A 19,353-nucleotide genomic window follows, 5' to 3' on the forward strand; every position below is an offset into this window, starting at 1 on the left:
AAATACATATAAATTCTGATAATTATGAAAGTGACTTTTTAATGGCTCAGACTCTTTAATCACCACTGATTCAGGGATTGCTCTCTTATGTAGAACATAGGAGAATTTAATGGAAGATGTGAAGTTAATTTTTATTCTTATGACATTTTTGTCATAAGAATCTGACTCATACCTCCCTTTAGCTTTTGCTCAATGTTCAACAAAAAGATGAATGTTTTTTTATGAGGGACTATAAGCTTTTGATTGTCCTGCTAAGCAGCAGCTGCAAAATCCGATGCAGTTTAGTGTGTGACAAAGCTGAATGTCATGCAGTAACTCATTTGAATAGGAGCCAAGCCAATATTCCTTACTGGGGAAACATGCTCACTAAAATGTTTTTATGGAACTAGGATGTCAGATTCATGATGGAAATTTGGAAATGCCTGTTTTGGGTGCACTGAAAATGAGTTGTTCAGATGAACAAGCTATTTATGCAGACATGTGGTCAATACTGGATACTGGTTTAATCTTCTAGTAATCCAGACATTACCATATGGACAACCTGCCCAGATTGATCTGATGAGGCCTCACTGGGCAAATGAATATCCTGCTTCAGTTAATTTGCTGAGCTTTTATGTTAGCTTTTATCAGGAGAAAAAAAATGCTTTCCAGCACATAGTTTATTCACAGTGACATATAAAATGAGACTGATGACAATCGACACAGGTTTAAGGCAGCTTGTTTGACAAGCAGCTCATGGTGGTTTGGACAGTTATCTGGAGGGCTTTCTTTCCATACTTCATTGTTTGTAGCCAATGCACAGCCTTTCCAATGTGGAACCACCTTTGCACAACATACCAGAGAATGCACTCAGTTTTCTCTTGAATTTTGCTTTCAGTGATGTACCTGCAGTAATTTTGTTTAATACCATAATGGGTTATTTAGTTTTGTTATCAACCTCTGCTTTCTCAATCTTCTGTCCTGTGAGGAACTGCCATATTCCTCCTCTGTAGTTCTCATTTCCCAGGGCATATATAAAGGCATCCACCGTTGGCACGGTCTTGGCAATTAGGGCAGGAATCTGTCATGAGACACAATATTTATTACTAGGAAAACACCAAAAAGCCAGTGGGCTGATGTCAGCCTCTGTTTAGTTTCCCTTTACAAAAAAAAAAAGCATGTCTTCAATAGCATTAGCTTGCTACTCCCAGACAGGGTAGAAGTAAAAGGAATTTGGCTGGTGGGAAGTCCTACTCAGGAAATTATAGCTTCCAGGAGAAAGAGATTAGGTTGGCATTGCCTGAAACAGGGATCATTCAGTTGAGAGTGCATACCAACACTTAGGAGGAGTGACAGGTGTGCCATGGACACCTTTGCATGGATGAACAGGCTGATGTTGCTAACACATTTAATGTGGGATACTGAACACAGTAATGCATTCAGTGACCTGAAACGGGGCTGATTTTGGGGCATGGAATGAAAGTTGAAAGGTTTGAGGTGATATTACTGAGTCCCAGCAGTGGCATTGGAGCCAAGACTCATCAAAGAAAGGGGAAAAACAGGCAGAACCTTAGGAGTGATCAATTACAGCTTCCTTGAGGAGAGAGAGTATTTGAAATGTAAATGAGACAACCAGTCTCTTTAAAACTGAAAATACTGAGCTAGTGCCTCTCTCTGGGAAGGACACAGAAAGCTCCTACATGGCACAGAACAGTAGAGGTTCAGTACAGGTTACACACCCCTAACTCACTGCTGAAGAAATATACCCCTGAGCTCCTAAATTACTGCTTGATCAAAGCAATAATGCAATGCCTGTTATATCACTGTGCTTAGCTGTTTTCACTAAAAATGGTAGACAAACAGAATGCTTTGAGGAAAAGGACTACTTCTTATATCTGTTTTTACCAGTAAACCCAGTAGTGAGTAAATTGGCAATGTTGCACAGAGACAGAGTGGGGAGTGACGAGAATGTAATTTTGGGGTCTGGGGTGGCACTGACTTACCATGCGGTATTTTGGTGGAATGAACATGACATTTTCCACTGCTGCATAGGAGCACAGGAGGCAATAGGGACCCCAGCAAATGACCAGTGTCTTCAGTGGCAAACCAGTATTAAACTGGAAAACAAGAGCAATAGGTTTGCGTTTCACAATCACTCATTGCAACAAATGGATGGGAGAGGTCCTGTGGGATTGTGGTTTGTGTTCAGTAGCAGGAGAGGATCAGCCAAAAGGACACGGGACAGAACAGCGCAGCAGCACCAAAGCCCTGATCCTGGGTGTGGGTGGGGAGTGACAGAGGTGGCAAAACTCCTTATGGTAGATCAGATAAATCTGTGTGTGCTAGATATAGAAGCCATGGCCAGTAACTTCTTCTGAGGGGAGAGAGCAATTGAAAATGTAAGTGAAATTGAAGCAATTGAAAATTAAGTGAAAATTTAAGTGAAAATTTAAAAACAGATTAAAAGGAATTATATTTTGCTGACTTCCTAGATGGTCTTGCAGACAAACTATGTGAAGCCACTGCTATGCTGGTGCAACAAATGCCTGCAGTAGCTGTGTTGTGATAGAAGCATTTCTCTGTCCTTTATGCTAGAACCTATCCATGGTGTTCATGGCCAGCTGTTCCCAAATATCTTACAAATATGAATGACTAAGGAAGTGACAATTTCATCCTTAAGTTTTCTGCATTGTAACTTGTCTGCACAGCTACAGAGAATCGTGAGAAAGAAATCACATGCTAGTGCATACAAACTCACTGGAAAAAAGTAATAGACAAAATAATGAATACTGAGATTTATTCAAGAAATACAGAGGGCACAAGTATTTATTCCAGTCAGCTACAAACAAGTCTGCCTGACTGTCTCTGTCAATATAACATTTCTCTTGAGCTCTGACTGTCTTTACTGAGTGCAGGGGTTGGGCTGTGCCCCCAGCCATGCATAGTGCCCCAGCCTGCACCTCAGCAAACAACTCATATAATCGCCACATTAGATTCCCATAGAATGCCACACTGGAGCAATTCCTTTGTTTCCAGCTCATAAAGGTTTCTGACTTTCCTCAGCCAAGTGTTAATACAATGTGTATGGGAAGGCCCTTCTCCCCCCATGGGGTGCCTGCATGTTTCCTTGCAGAGCTGTAGTTCTATCCGAGTTCCTCAGCCATAAGCCAAAGACCTGTAGCAAAGCAGGAAATAACAATTCTTCCTGAGATAAATTTCCCTGGATAAAAATTGATATGCTATTGGTAACTATTCTGCCTGCTCTGTGTTTGTTTTTTTGAGGAGAGTTGGACCAGTGTTGATGAAGGGAAATCTCCAGGAACACTGGTCCAACTCCCCCTTTGATGTAGAACTGTTTACAGCACTAGGTTGGGGCAAATGTGGCCGTCTGGTAAAATGCTGATGTTTCCAAGGATGATGTTCCATGAACTTTCTGAATGGCCCCATCCCGTGTTGTACTCCCCTCCTACTCAAGTAGCACTGGGGACTTAGGACAGAAGGAGCTGAGTCAAAATCTTTGTGAAAGAAATTGGGTTTTTTTTCAAGGACTTTGTCTCTACTGAATGCAGCCCTATTTTGTCACAGTGATTGCAGGGGTCCAGGGAGCTTTCTTACCTTAAAGTGCCCAGTTTTCCTGAACTTTTGGTGTATGGACTGATAGGCTGTCAGCATGATGAAGCCTGGGATCAAGAAATTGAAAGTGGACAGAGCAAAAAGGAATGTGACATAGTTTCTGGAAAAGGTGAGGAGGGAAGAAAAAAAGATGGTGTTAATTCAAGTCTAGTACATCTATGTAAACTTGCTCTAAGTATTTACCAAATTGTAATTTTAAAATTGCTAAAACCACTTTTGTCAACGTGATTCAGGTGCAGAATTTGCTGAAGGCCAGTTAAACTGTGCCATGCTATTGTGTGTGGGATGGATAGTCTTGTAGAAAATCACAACAGGTATTTGTATTTTAAACCCAAACACCACTACTCAGACATCTGTGCTGGCCTGCATAAAGCCAAAAGCTTTATGAAAATATTATGAAACTATTATGAAAATATTATGAAACTATTCTGAAAGAGTTTCAAGCCCTAAACCCAGAAAAGATGCAGCACATAGATGAGTGAGGGAGTGGCAGAAAGCTGAGCACCAGGCTCTCCCACAGAGGAAGCTGTTCCATGTGCCACCATGCAAGTCCAGGCAGCCTGGGGTGGTGCCTGCCTTGTCCCAGCTGCTGGGGAGGGACATCTGCCCCAGGAACAGTGCTGGGCACAGCTGGGGGGGTTTGTGTGCCACCAAGGCCATCCTAGGGGATGGCAGCCTCCACTCTGCTCCTGTGGGAGCTGGCCCTGGCCCTCACCTGTCCCCTTTGCTGTAGTCCAGGGTGCAGCAGGTTCGGAGGGGTTCGTAGTCGTATTCTCCCCAGCCCAGCAAGGGCATCACGGACCAGAAGGCAGCAAAGAGCCATGCAAACACCATCATGGAGGCAGCTGTGCTCCACTGCAGCCTGCTCCCTGTGGGAAGAGGAAAGGGGGTCTCCATGCCCTGAACAAAACCACTGGAAACAGCTGTCAGGCCCTTGGGCCTCAGGCAGAAACAAGCAGTTGTTTGTGATTTGTATCCTGAAGCTGATCTGAGTCTGGAGGAATCAGTCTTTCATGAAATATGAAGGCAGCTTTTAGGAAACAGCAAACTGTACTTCCCTTTTTGTGTGTCTTACTTAGATGAATGCTGTATTGCTGCTCAGCTTTGTACCACAGTGGAGATACAGCTGCTGCTACAAACACTATATTCTTGTGTTTTGGGAATGTGCTTAAAGACACAGATGAGACAGCGAACACAATTAACAGGGTGATGCAATAAACAGTGTTTGAAGAAACAGAGCCTCATTGCAGAGTGTGGGTCAGGTCAGAAATGTGACTCTGCACACACTCCCCAGCCCCTGCCTTCTTCCTTCCTGCCAGGCCAGGAGGGTGTGGATATGTCATACACCCTGTTCTAAAATTACTGGTCATCACAACCTGAGAACAGAGCTTGTTCTAAAAATACTACTGGACAAGTAATTTTGCCCTTAAGATCACTTAGCCTATAACAGGAAATGTGAAGCTCAGCATTAGTAATTTTTTTTCTAATTTATACTAAAGCATTCCCTTGTGCCTATCTCATCTGGTTCCACCAAATACTATAGGAATGTAACGGAAGATTGGAAACTTGAGAAGACACAGGAAGTATTTCTTCATGGAGAAGACAAGCAAGGCTTCCTTGCTGCTGCAAGATCTTGTGCTAGCCTCACTGCTTGCATGTAAAAAGGTCTGGATAATTTTGTTACTGAGGCCAGTGTCTGTCATCGTGCCCATGCTGAGCAGCCCATGACGCCAGCAGCACCAGCAGGGAGAACAGTGACTTTCCCCAGCACTCCTTTCTAATCCAATCTCCCATTAGGGACAAGTAATGATGTAATTTTCACTGAGCTTGGGAAGCAATCTTTTTGTCTGCCATTAGACAGCAGCATCATGACAGCAGGCAGAAAGATTCAGGCCAATTCTGATCTGTCCCTCAGAGGTGAAGGACTGGGGATGAGGTGCATTTATATTTAGACTGGTGAAATCAGCTGCTGGTTGACCCTTCAGAAAATATTTACACGCACATCAGAAGTAGCTAAAAATGTATGAATGTAAAATTAAACAAGCTTGAGATTACTTTAGTTTTACTCAGAAAAACACTTTCAGTACAAGAACAGTGAAAGAATCATGCTGTCCTCACATGGCAAAAATGTCCTCCCCTGAGAAGGCTGAAAGCAAGAGCACAAGTTGAGAGCAGTTCAGTTGTTTTTGTCCACATCAGGCCATTGCTTTACCTTAAATGCCTTTTCTTGGCCTGGCAAAATTTAATGTAGTAGCCATGTAGGTCCTAATTCAATTAAATGCATGTGTATGGGGTTCCAGCATATGCTTACAGATATAATTCTTAATTAGGGCCCTGTGCTGGCAGTTTGGTCCTATTAAGTCCAATCACTCTTGTGCTCTGGTTTTCCCTCTTTGAAAAACAAAAGGGAAGCCTCTCTTTTCCACACAGGGAAATAATACAGGGGATTTTAAACATTTTCTCTAATTGCTTTGGAACAGAAAGACTCCCCTCTCTTCATTCAAAGATTACTAAAATTATGATGCCAAAAGATGAACTTTTAGCAAGTGCTAGATAGAGCGTGGAACCTTAATCCTTTTGATCATGAAAGCCAGTTTTTAGTGATATAATCATAACTATGTTTCAGGGTTTAGTTTGTGGAAACATTTATGAATGTATTTTTGTAAAGATTTATGATTTATTCAAACATTTAGCTGATTTTCACAGACTGAAAAATACATCTCTGACACTGGGCTGCCTTTCAGCTAGATTTCAGTCTGCTGTTCAAAGGAGTGTCTGAAATAAAAGGTCAATATTTTCTATGATTTCCTATGATGGAGGGGAAAAATAGTCTATTTTTCTCATTCTTACAAATGGTTAAGTTATAATAGCTGTATAATATTAAGTTATAATATATTTCAGGACAGTATATGGCTTATACCGAACTTAATGGCATGCATAATTTAAAATTAGTTTGCAAAAGAGAGAAATATCTGAAAATTTGCTAAGGAAAAATATATATCAGTCATAAATGAAATAGGTGTTAGCATTTACTTCATCTGCAGTGCAAAAAGCAACAGTCACTGGTGCTCACAAGTGTTCAGTTTCTGTAGGAATAAGAAATTGAATGCTGCTGTGAAATCCCTGCTGGTTTTGTTTGTCTTCTCTTTTATGGTATTGAGAGAAGTACTGATATAAATCACTTCAGCTTTTCTGTTTCCCCCTAGTTCTTAAATGCAAGTTAAAAATCTATACTTTTTTCTTTCCTTTTAAATCTGTAACTTTATGCTGTGCTTATGAACGGACCAGGATCCTTTCCCTCTTCCCAAACTTCTAATGGCAGTGTGAGTGGAGTGTGAATGGCCAGAGAGGAACTGACAATGTCTGCCTTGATCTAAACTGTCACCTTCTGTCCTGAATACCTGGCTGCTGAGAGACAGCTTCCTCAGAATCTGCCCTTTTCTTCTTCACTGTCAGGCACTCACACATAACTACTTCTGTTTTCTCCTTTTCCCCCTAATGATCAAATTTTAAAATCTTTTTTTCCCCATCTTGCTAGGGATTGACATTGATACCCTTCAGACTTCCCTGCTATCTCTCCTCTTAATGCATACTTTTGGTTTTTTTCTCTAGTTCTCTCCTCTGCTGTGAAAGTAGCATCTCATAGACCCCAGAGCCACACTTAGGGGATGAAAAGAGAGTTGCCCAGTGTGCTTGCCTAGAAGTAAATAAAAAAAAAAAGAAGAGAGGGAAGAGTAAAATACCCTGACCTTCTCTGTCACATGGGTTGATGATACTATTTTCTTCCATATGCCAAGCAACATCAACCTGATTTCTGGTGAGTGACTTGTCTAGTTATCAATACACTTTAAAGGTAGGGTTTTGTCACTTAAGGCTGTGCTGACTTCCTAATCTAAAAACCTGGTCAATTTTCAGAATGTTGGTGAACAAATTTGTGATATGAGCATCCAGAATGGTTGTAAAGTCCCAGGTTATCCTATCATCATAGTCATCTCTAACATTCTCATCAGCTCTTTCTTCCCAGAAATAGGGATAGTAAATAATCAAGCTGAGGAATGCCACAATGAAGGTTTTCTTGGGAAACTGTTAGGACATAACAAAAAACTGGGGATGATGTAGTTGAGCTTGGAAGGAGTATCAGATCCTGGGGAATGAAGATAAAAGGCTGATAGCTTTGTATTTTAGGTAAAGGTATTTTGTACCTTCTGTACAGGCATGCAACTCACACCAGTGTCAACAGGGGTTTAATGTATGGATTGAGAACACAGTATAGCCTGTGGGCTTGGTGTAGCACGTCTTTGAAATATGACTTAATCTTCCTTGCAATCAGCATGTGAAGAATCGAACTAGAAAGGGCTGGTTTTACTGGAATAACCACAGGGCATGAGCACCTTCTGGGTTTTTATTTTGTTTTGTTGTTCAAAATGTTCACTTTAGGAGCCATGTTTGGCCATCAGTAAGTAACAATTTGAGCAAAGTAAAGAAGCTTGTGCCCTTAGGGCCCTTCTGTCCTCTTAATGTAGTGTATGTTCTTGACTGGAGGAGTGCATGACACAAAAGCATTAAAGTCAATGTGGCAGAGAGTAAAATGTCTTTCCCAGAGATGCTTATTTTCAGGCTCTCTCTTGTGAAATACAGAAGCTCCTCTTCCAGCTCTAAATGCATTTCAGTGTCCAAGGGGTGTTAGTATGGATTTAGCTCACAGCCTGCATTATGTGGGGCCTTTGTCTAGACATGAAAAAATACATTTCTTTGCCTGAGCTGGATTCCTTCAAAAATTGCAGAACAAAAAAGTTGGCAGCCTTTCCTCAACAGGATCAGACTGACCATATTCCCTGTGTGCTTTTTGGGTGTATTTTGCCATTGGCTGCTGGACTATTGTGGAGGCTCTGTGGGGAAAAAAGTCTCTGCACCCCAAAATGCCTGCATGTTGCACAAAGGGGCTTCTGAGCTCTGTCTGCCCAGTCATGCCACTGCATGGGCCCTGTTCCAGCCACCATCTCTGCAGAGGCAGCTCTCTGCTTACACCAAATTTATCTGTCATTAGTAAACTCTGCATGGACATGATGATCTCTTTGGTACACAGCAAGGTGTTGGATGAAAGCCCAAGATGAATAGATTTTTCTTCAATATGAGGAATTGGATTTTATTTGGGATTTTGTTTTAAAGTTTACTTATGGATTTAAAGAAAGCATGGCAAGAGGGTCACAAATTAGATGTGATCAGGACAAGGAAATATCTCCTGATGGTTGATAATTTCCCCTGTATGGGAAGGGTTCCTTTGGAGAAGCTGTTTATATTTGCTGTATCTAGTGTGTCAGAAAAACAAACTTATATACAAGATACACAAATTATAAGTATGTGCTTGCTTTGATTCTCAGAAACCTGAGGCAGCTGTCTTTTGCAGCATGTGGGGAAGGTTGTGAGGGGAACTCAGCCCTTACTTGTGCAGTAGTGATGGTATCGGTCCCAGGCGACGGCTGCGCTGGAGCCAATGCTGGCCAGGGCTGTCAGGAAGCCATGGAACCCATGGATTTGACAGCCATCAGAGCCATAGGGCCAGTATCTGTCAACAAACAAATATGTTAAGAAAAGTATAGAGAAAGGTGAAGACATGTTTGGAAATTGCATTAACAGAGAGGGTAAAATGATAGCTTGTGCTCATCCTCAGAATCTGAGAAGCCCTGTGAAAAATGTTACTGTGCTTGCTTTTAGGCATTTGCCAGCATTTTTTTGCTGTGGTGTCTCTTACAGTACAACAGCTGTTTGTACTCTTAATACTGAGAAGAAAATATAACCCTGCATCTGTGTATTGAAAAGTTGGGGTTTTAAAATTTGAAATCTACTTTTCATCCAATTATCCAGATCTTCAAGATTTGCCTCCTTTGTGAGGAGGCAATTTGTCAATGTGTGCAAGTCAGTGCAACACAACAAACAGATAAAGACTTGCAGGCAAATTTAGGGTCAATCTAGTGGTTTAGTGAAGTGATATTTTGGTATTCAAGAGGCTTCCATAACCACTGGTAAAGCTGTCTGGCTAAGTGTCTTCTCTAGTCAGTTTTATAATCTGTCAGTAATGATATGCAGTAAAATCTGCTTTTCTACTTGCCCAGTAGAACTGTGTAGGGTTTTGTTTTGTTGTTTTGGATTGAGGGAATGAGAAGTTTGGCTATGACTTACGGTAGAAAGAGAGACATTTAATTAGTTAGACCTCTTAGAAATTAAGATGTTAATTTTCATGTGGTTCTCCTGAGCATGCTTTGGGAAAACCATACCTGAGGAAGCTGGAGAAGGCAGCGATGAAGGCGTTGATGCAAATGCCACAGTCGGCCAGGGCGATGCTGAGAACCAGCAGATTGCTGGGCGTTCGCAGCTCTTTGATTTTTCGGAAAGAAATGATTGTCAAGCCATTCAGACAGAAACCAAGCAGGGCTGAAAGACAAAATTGTTTGGTGTGATTCAAGTGGAAATTGAAAATAACTACAATGATGCTGCTGTTTTCTTTGATGAGAGAGCAATAATTACAGTGGAATCTTATGTACAGCGAATAAATAGATCTGTAGTGGTCAGTCTGCACGCAAGTTACAAAGGCTTTCAGAAGAGAAGTCATAGGTGACAGCTCAAGCCAGTGCTTCAGACTTTTCATTCATGTGGAGCAGAAGCAGTTTGATCTTATTTATAATTCTGCCTTTTGTTATAATAAGAGAAACTGGATTGTCAGGCTGCATGCAGGGACACATGGTTCAGGGTTCAGAGCAAGTGAGATGCAGAGGAGGCAGTTTCAAGAGAGCTGACAGCCAGCACATGCTGCTGCTGTGCACATGTCCAGGCCTGACTTTGACAGAAAAATGGTTTGTATTTAATATCCCTTGTAACATTCCTTTTTGTTTAAGCACAGAAATCCCTCAGCCATGTTTCAGTCAGCCTGCCTCCCTTTGGACTTCAGTCTCAGGGTAGCCTACACAGGGCTTGAATTACACCAGCTCAATCTTATTACTGTCCCTCGTCAACAGACTATACATGGAAAGGAATAATCTAATTATGAAGAGCAGTCACTGATAGATTTAAAAAAATAAGTTTATGTTGTTCCTCAGAGAGGGATCCAAGCAACCCAAGCTATTCACCCAGCACAGAGCTGTGCCACTCTGAAGCCCATCCTTCACTGGTTTAAACTCAAGCTTTGTCCTTTAATGCCCTTTTGAAGGCGACCTGAATTAGTTTAGCTCTGATGAGGATCTGACTCAACATCCAGTCTCTAAGTCTCAGTTAGATGAGAGGCACTGTGTCTTTGTGTTCTTCTTGGAAAAAGAAATGCTGTTGCACAGAAAAAATCCATATCCCCTAATTCTGTAAAGTAGTGTAGTTACTTATGCTTATTGTCTTAATTCTGCAGTTACATAAGATGGATGATTTTTTTCTAGCCAGAAATCCTGCTTCTACCTTAATTGCATTAATGGCTGATGGCATAACCATAGTAACAGCTGATGTGTGTCTATCATTGCACAATATAGAACAAAATATTTCCAGGAGAAATATTTGGAGCCATTTGAGATCTGCTGTTTTTATTTCCTCCCTGCTAGATTACCTCCCACCCACAGGGCAAAACTGCTGTTAACTCTCTCAAATGCAGAGAAGCCTTTAGGAGAGATGTGTTCTGAGCATATTTAGAGTAGAGCTGAAGAGTTATTACTATATCAGATTTTTTTCTATCTTTTCCCTCTTTTTGGAAGCCTCGGGCTTTACCAGATTCTGCTTTCTTGAAGGTCAGCATGAGTGCACAAATAGAGAACTTACTAAATTTTTTTAAGAAAGTATTGAGTTTTCATTTTTAAATCAGCAAATATGTTCACTTAATAAACTGAATGCAACTCTTCACCACAACCTTTCTTTGCAAGCTGCACTTAGAAGCTGCCATGAGGAAAAGAGAGGTCTTCATCACCTTTGTCTCAGAATGTTTCAGAAAGTAAATTACTCCTTGATTGTTTAGCTTGGTCTTCTAACCCAGATGACAATAACAAAGTTTTACTGCCAATATACTGGGCACATTCTGCCTAAACCCCATGGAAAATACTTATGTTTAATAAACCATGAATGTGTTAGACTATGCCTAGATTTAACCGAAGGTTGTCATGGGGCTCTTTGCTGGAACTTCCACAGCTGCAGCCCCAGCACAGGTCAGGGCTGGCAGGGCCGTGGTGCCACGAGCAGGTCCCCAGCAGGACCCAGCTCTGCCAGCCCCAGCACTGTTCCTGTCCCTGTGCTGCCAGGCTGTGCACATGGCTTTGGGGACTGTGGGCCAGGCTTAGCCCTGTTTAGGCAGCAGCCTGCCCCTGGGCAAGAGGTAGAAGCTTTTCCCCCTCTCTTCCAAGCAAGAGTGTCTGACATCATTTCCAGCTTTCTTTTGCAGCCACGTATGACCTTAGGTGGAAGGCAAAGGTGAGCGCCCATGCTCCATGTTCATGGAGTGAGCTAACAAGCATTTATCCCACTCTGAGGGTGCTCACAGCTTCTCCTCCTCTGCTGTTGGGCCCCACAATTCCCACATCCCCCTCTGATTCCTATGCAGGAATGGGATCCCAGGCCCTGGGACTGACACCAACATTATCCTAGCTGTGAGCCTTTGCTAGCTGCCAGGTAGATATAAATTCACGGTTTTGTTGCAGTCTCTCCAATAAGTGGAATATGCCTTAAGAAAAGATCAGACTGGCTAAATTAAATTGATATGCTTTGTTACTTTTACCCAGCAGCCATTAATTGCGGTGCTACCAATGCAGTCTGGATGTGTGCTAAGAGTTTACAGGTTTTTTTGGAGCTATCATGTTTGATTGTAAGACAGCCATCACAAGCTGCAAAACAAGCAGTGCAATTTTATTGAGAGATTATCAGTCATTTCAATTTCTTTTCCCAGAGGAAGATAAAATTGCCTTTAAAAGTCAACAACAAAATATTACATCCCAAATTCCTGAGAAGAGAGTTGAGTAGCTCTACTTCACTGCCACAGCTATGCAGAGAGTGCAGATCTTCACAGCAAAGAACTTTCAGCTCTTCCTGATTTACTCACCAGAAGTATTGGTGATGTAGCCACAGTAACCAGGGTCAGCACACCACAAATGCTGCTGTTCACTTCAATTTTCCTTCCCCCCTCTTACCAGAAATAATAGGGGGAAAAAAAATCTTCTTGCTGCCGAGGTCCCACGCCAAACTTACCTTCTACCAGCAGGGCAGTGCCAATGGCAAACACTTCTATTTCAGTGAAGCCTTCAGGGAGAGGGTGTGCAGCGACCATTCTTATGGTAAATATGCCAAAAGATTTAACCTATGCCCTCTGTTATAGCTGTGGGGCTGCCTTTTCTCTGGATCTCTCTACTTCCAGTAGCCCAAGGCTTCTTAAAGGAGCAGCTCACGTGCAAACACATGCTGTTATTATATAAAAGCTTTGGGGTTTTTACTCCCACCACTACAATCCCTGCAGGAATGTTATTAGTGATGGGACTAGCATCAGCCCGTACTCCCCCTTCCCCTGCAAATCGTATTTCAGACACCAGCAAAATGAAAGCATTCATGGCAATTACAACAAGTTCTTTGTAGACACAAGATTAAGAAACCTGTCCAGTTAATTTTGCAACACTGCAAAAGAATTAAATGTTGTGGAACAAAGGAAACATGTAATTGGGGAGTGACCTGAAAAACAAAGGGGCACTCATTGAGTTGATAATTAGAGGAAAAGTATGAACCAATAATTTCTGCAGCTTGTAGATCTTCCCCTCACCCATTTTTTTTAGAAACTGGCCAATATATTTTTCTGGCAATGACTGTTCTCTAATATTAACATATTTCCTTTTTGTAACTGAGGCTTAAATTAATATGCACAGTGGCACAGCTTGATTAAAGACAAACACAAATTACTGATTTGGGGCCCTAAACATACAAGGACATGAGTGAGTTGCTCAGTGGTGAGCACTCACAGGAATCACCTTCGTGTCCTTTTGGAGATGTTTGGGGGCTGGAGTCTGGGTGCACAGTGGCTCTGGACTATGTGCAGCCTGCAGCTTGTCCAACCTCCAGCTCATTGCCTTAACAAGGTGCCACTAGCATGATAGTTACTTCTTTGATACGTAACTTTCTTCATCCTGATAATCCTACTACAAAATGGGAGCAGAAAGGGATATGAGCCCAGGGGATATGAGCTTCCCTCAGCTCAGGCCCCACACTGTGCTGACCTGGCTGCCTGTTGATTGAGGTCTCAGGCAGAGTGAATTCACTCCAGATGCCAACAGAGCTTGCTCAGCTCTCCTGACTATATGGTGAAGTTTACATTTCAGGGGTGCATTTACAATCAGGGGTGTTGGTTGAAGATGGTGGATTTTTTGCAGTTTTCCTGAAATCTGTGCTTAAAGGCTGTGATGCCCAGGAGAACTGATTAGAGCTTCAAGGCTGTTGTGAAACCATCTTGCTGAGTTTTTTTGATCTCTGGTATTCAATTTACAGCTCTTTTTGATGCAGGTAATTGCCTTGATGGATATGCTCTTAGATTGTGAAGTAGAATTCAGGAGGGTATGATATTTGTTAGGCTATACAGATATTTGGTTTAAGCCGAGTAAAATTACATTGCACCACATAAATCCATTGTTATGTTTGCCTTTCACTCACTTACATGTCTTGATGACAAAGAAGGTGACAGTCCTGCCTCCCAGCATGGCAAATGAATGACATAAACCTGTGTTTTAATAGTGATCCATTGTATGTTCTTGCAAAAAAAATTAGTGCTAGATCTTGTAAATGTGCTGTAAATCTTCCTAGTGTGATAGTTCTGAAAATGGATGGCTCATTGTAATGCTTGTCAACATAAAGCTGCACAGCTCTTCTAGACTGGGATAAAGGACACAGACATTTGAACTGCCCTCCTGAGGCCTGTCAGGTACTTTTGGTCGCCTGCCACTGTACTTCACCTTCACTCCCAGGAAAATCTCCCAGATATGTCACACTGCGGGTAGTTTTGTGGAGTGTATTAAAGTCTGTGGGGCAAACTTTGCTCATTCCAATACTTTTTCTTCCATGAAAGTAGGCTACGACCTCAGTCCCCTTGGATTTAACAGACCTTTATTAGAATGATTATTTTTAACTTGTTGACTGTTTTTCTTTAAGTATCTTAACAATTTCCATGTCCAAATCTCATTTAATTTATCAGTGCAGAGTCTACTTACGTAAGTCAGTCATAGGAAAACTTTCCAATGGCAGTTCAGCATCTGACTCAAGTGAAATTCATATCAACAGAAACTTCCTGCATCAGTCTCTTAACTCCTTTGCTGATGCTGTGTTAAGTTGACTTTCTAAGGGTATGTTGAGATAGTATGGAATGATATATGGTCCAATATGGCTGCTAACTTCAGTTATAAATTCAGGTTGTAAATGGTTTTCTTCAAGCAAAGAGGAGGTGCAAATAAGGCATAAATTACTGACTTTGATAGAATCTTCTAATGATAGCTCTTTTTCCAGCTGGTAAAACAAAGCTGCATTCATTTGCTTTCTGTCCTTTTTATGTAAGATGTAACTTCACATCGTGTATTCCTGTGAAGTCAGGGATAACATGCAAATGATAACTGCTTTGCCAAAGACACTCATTAACTCCTTAGTGATGAAGTTTTTTGTGATGCCTTTCTATTTTATGCACTCTTTCAATAGCTACTTGCTATTTCCAAATTGAGGGGGAAAGGTCTTTTGCTCAACCTGATGTTATCCTAGAACTTCATAATTTGAATTCCACTGATCTCCTTTCTGCATCAATAACAGATCCATTTCCTTTTACCCTCTCACTGAAGACTATTTCACTGGTTACTAATCTGTTTGCAAAGAATACACAGAAAAAATATAGGATAGTTTCTTGCCAGATGTCCTTGTGGTTTTCATAGAACTGTGTATATTTGGTGGGAGCATATTAATCTTTGTAAAATATGCATTGGTACAAGCACAACAAAAAAAGGTGCAGTGCAAAGATAACAGAGTGCTCATGCACTCTGAATTTTCTTCAAGCAATCAATGCAGATTACTGACACAGTATTTTATATTCACAGCAAGAACTTTGCTAAATTGATGTGTTATTATTCCTCTGCCTTCCTAATCCTTTCTTCTGATTCAGTTTTAGCCAAATTTGACTTTTTATGTTGAGATATGCCTTTAAATGAAAAATGGCAGCATTTCAGCAGAAGCAGGCTGGGAATGCAGTCACCCAGAACTGCAGTTTGGTATCACTGAAATGAGTGGCAATCTTGGTCCTCATGGGAAAGGCTTCTTGCCAAAGAAAGGAAACAGAAAGCGTATTGTCTGGAGACCTTCTAGTTGCAGTTGTGTAAATTTGTTTCAGTTTGGTAGGGGTGGTAGGGAATATGGCCCAGATTGTAAATAGGCACCTGGTGCTGGCCTTAGGAGGGATGATGCAGGGAAGAAGTCATCACACCAGGGTGTGCACGGGCACCAGCCCTTTGGAAATGCCTGCAGCCACTCAATAACCCTCCTCCTCAACAGTCTGTACAACACAGCTTAGCACTCTGCTCAATCTGATTTTCTCTGCAGTTGTCTCAGAGCTGGAGGAAGATGTAGTGCTGAAGGCCTGGGCAGGGCCAAGGGTTCTGGGGCAGGCAGGAGCCAGTGGCTGTGCTTTGGGCAGTGAGCGTGGCAGCCCCAGGAGTGGTGGGGAGAGTGCAAGGGACAAGGCAGGATGGGGGCCAGGGGTGGAGGTGCTGTCTGTGCAGAGGAAAGGGCTCACTTGCAAGTACAGAGAAAGCATCAAGGTCAGGGATAATATCTGGGGAAAGCTCCTTGGCCATGCTGAGAAAAAATGAAGGAGCTGTAAACTTGGTGGGAAGTAAGAAAGACAGGAGGGGCAGCTCCAGAGCCAGAGCCGTGCTGTGTGAAAGACTCTTCAGAAAAGGACACAGATCCATCACCTGCTCCCCAGATATCACACATTAGCTCTGTGGTTGGCTCCATGAGGACACCACACCTGGGACCAGGCTGCACTGGGACTGGCTTTCCTGCCTGCTGCTCCACCTCAGTCTTTCGAGAGTCAGAGCTTCCTGCAGAGCTGGGAAGCATTGCCTCTACTGTTTGAGTTACCTCTCCAGAGACAGGTAGCTTAAATCACTGTAAATGGAATATGTAATTAATAAATATATGTATATCCACCCAGGATAGAAAATAAAGTTACTGGAACATTGCAGCTTCCAAGAAGTTTACTAGAACTGCCACAAAGGTAGGCAAAATCTCGGGGCTGTATTCAGGTAAATCAGAGTAGGAAAGCCAGTACCTGTCAGACTGCCAAGAGAGAAGAGGGTTGCTGTGTAAAACACTGTGCTCCATCTGCATTCAGGAGCCAGATAAACAATGCTGGAAGTTCTTGCATGCCTGAAGAAGCAAAATAAAACAGCTCTGTTTCCTAAGCAGAGGTGACTCTGCTGAGCTTAGACTAATACTATTAAGGTCCAAATCAGAAAAGGTGGTTGCAGTCAGCAGTATTACTGCATGGGCCCCTGTGTTGTGCAGCTGAGGATTCTAAGCCCAAAGTTAGCTGATTTTGTGGAACTGAGGGAACTGCACTGAATTTTAGGCAATAAAGGTACAATAGAGATACAGGACCAGGAATATAAACCTAAGAAAGCTTCACTCATTTAAAACACATCAGATATGACCATGGTATGTCCAGTCTTTAAATTGGACTGTTGTGGGTGTGTATGTGGGTGAGGCATCTCAGACAAGAGTACTTTTTTCAGTGAGAACGATGCTGCTGGACAGACATTTATGCTGTTCTAGGTGTATGTTTTGGTAATCCCTGATAATCAGTTCCCCTGCTGCCTTCCCTCTGTAGAGGAGTCCACAAAGGGTTTGTCTCAGAGACTTTCCCTCTGCGGTCCTGAATGTCCAAGCCTGGTGGAATTTTCCTGTCGCTGTGAAGCCTTTGTAGAAGAAGAGTAGAAGAGCTATGGCCATGGTGACTGGCCCACTGCTCCCCTAAGGTGAGGCAAGAGCTTGTGTCCACCTTATGTCACTGGTAGCTGAGGGGCTCATTCTCCACTGGACCTGGGGGCTCTGGCCAGCCGTTCTCATCTGCCTCAGCCAGGGCGAGGCCTCTGTTGGTCCCTGAGTGCAGAGGGAGCAGACAGGGAGACACCAGGGGGTTGGCTTACACCCCTCCAACCTCTGCCAGGCTTTGCCTTGCTGGGCACTGCTGACCAAACTGGGGCCTCGTGGTGGCTTCTGCAGGGACAGAAATGTGTGCAGTGAGGGAGGTGTGTGAGTTTATCTCCCCATGGGCCAGAGGTCAGCCCTTACCTCTGCTCTTCTGCACTGGCTGTAACAACCACGGTAAATATGCACAAAACAACTACCACTGACAGACTTGCAATGTGCCATGCCAAAAGCTGTGTGGGTTTGTTTTATTTCTTCAGCATGTCCAGAGCTCTGTTAATGACTTAGGTCCTACAGGTCTGGAGGAGCTGCCTTCATCAGCATTAAGTGCAAGATCCAATTTAGAATGACGTCATGCATTAGCGTGTGCTCGGCTGGCATCAGTGGGAAGGATTTTCCACTTCACATGTGCCCTGCCAGAAGCTTCTTGGAGGTGCATTTACCTAATGAAATTGATTTAGCGTCTGGCCTGTGTTGCCTGCTAATAAAATCTTTCACACAAAATCATGATAATAAGGTATTTTATGGCTTTCATTTATGCTAATATATGCTGTTTGATTTGCTTTATGCCATATTTTTCTAAGTATATGGAGAAAAGAAATAAATTCTGTCCAATTGCCATATTAAACATGAGCGACTTAGTGGAGCATGCTGAGTTTGTCACTCAGGTTTAGCTGTTTGTGAGGAGTTTGTGAGGAGAATCTTCTGATAAAACATTTCTGGCTTTTCTGGGAAAAAAAAATTGAAACTATGATGTCAAATAATTAACTTAATCTTATTAAATACAAATTTTTTTCTCTGAATTATAACCGCACCTAAGAAAGGTAAGAAAGATTTCCATGGCTGAACACAGCTGAACTTTGCTGACAGTAGACTTTGATCTCATTTGCTTTGCATTTATTTACACCAAAAATATAAACAGGAGATCTGGTTCTTCTCAGAGAATGCAAAACAAATTCTTACACTCCAGATGAATGACACTTTCTGACTGCTTCTTTGTATGTTTTTTCCTACAACTGATATTTTTAGTTTGGTGCAGAGAAGAAACTGTTTACTTCCCTTCCTAAGTAAACAGCAAGGAGCACAATTTTTATGATTGGGAGTGCAGAATTGTAAGTAAAGAGCCTAACTCCCACTAGTTTCATTATGGAAGGGAATTGTCTGTCATGACAAAAAATGTTTTTATTCTGCACTGCAAAATGTGGTATTGATTTTAAAGTCTCAAATAAATATCACCTGCACTTACAAGGAAATTATCTAATGAGTGTTCATTTTACATTAGATAGCATAATGAGTGAATAACTGTTCAGTAGCTGGGAGGAGGCAATACACTTAAGCCTTAAAAATACCATGAAAATCTAGAAAGCTGTTGTACTGCAAACAGTGCTTCAGGATAAACCAGATTTTTGTGTAGAAGCAAATTCATAGGCTGTTGAACACAGCAATCAGATTTTGCTTCCAGCTTTATTTCTTCCATCTGCCTGAATTAGGGAGAGAGCATGAATGTAAGCAGAAGCAGCATCTTGTTGCAGCCCACTCATCAATGCTGCCTCATGCAGT

At 42.1% G+C, this 19,353-nt stretch overlaps 2 protein-coding genes across 13 annotated transcripts in view; one reads left to right on the forward strand and one right to left on the reverse strand.

Annotated features, from left to right (window-relative positions):
- Positions 1-19,353, forward strand: part of LRIT1 (leucine rich repeat, Ig-like and transmembrane domains 1) — a 119,854-nt gene that overhangs the window by 85,418 nt on the left and 15,083 nt on the right. For 3 of the 12 annotated variants that reach the window (XR_010367199.1, XR_010367201.1, XR_010367203.1), the window contains 2 exons: positions 3,565-3,721; positions 3,846-4,162. The exons of 5 other annotated variants lie outside the window; for them this stretch is intronic. The gene's annotated coding sequence lies outside the window, so the exon portion shown is untranslated. Of the gene's footprint in view, positions 1-3,564; positions 3,722-3,845; positions 4,163-5,155; positions 6,543-17,473; positions 17,622-19,353 lie in introns of those variants that run through there. 4 more of the 12 variants (XM_064430214.1, XM_064430213.1, XR_010367200.1 and 1 more) reach the window with 3 other exon arrangements.
- On the reverse strand, positions 32-13,123 carry RGR (retinal G protein coupled receptor). Its single transcript, XM_064430222.1, has 7 exons — positions 12,820-13,123; positions 9,888-10,044; positions 9,057-9,178; positions 4,328-4,481; positions 3,595-3,712; positions 1,983-2,096; positions 32-1,060 (listed from the first exon to the last, which is right to left on the reverse strand). The coding sequence occupies exons 1-7, from the start codon at positions 12,896-12,898 to the stop codon at positions 917-919; spliced, it is 888 nt and encodes a 295-aa protein (XP_064286292.1). The 5' UTR covers positions 12,899-13,123; the 3' UTR covers positions 32-916.

Source organism: Passer domesticus, chromosome 8 (assembly GCF_036417665.1).
Source record: "Passer domesticus isolate bPasDom1 chromosome 8, bPasDom1.hap1, whole genome shotgun sequence".
NCBI lineage: Eukaryota > Metazoa > Chordata > Aves > Passeriformes > Passeridae > Passer > Passer domesticus.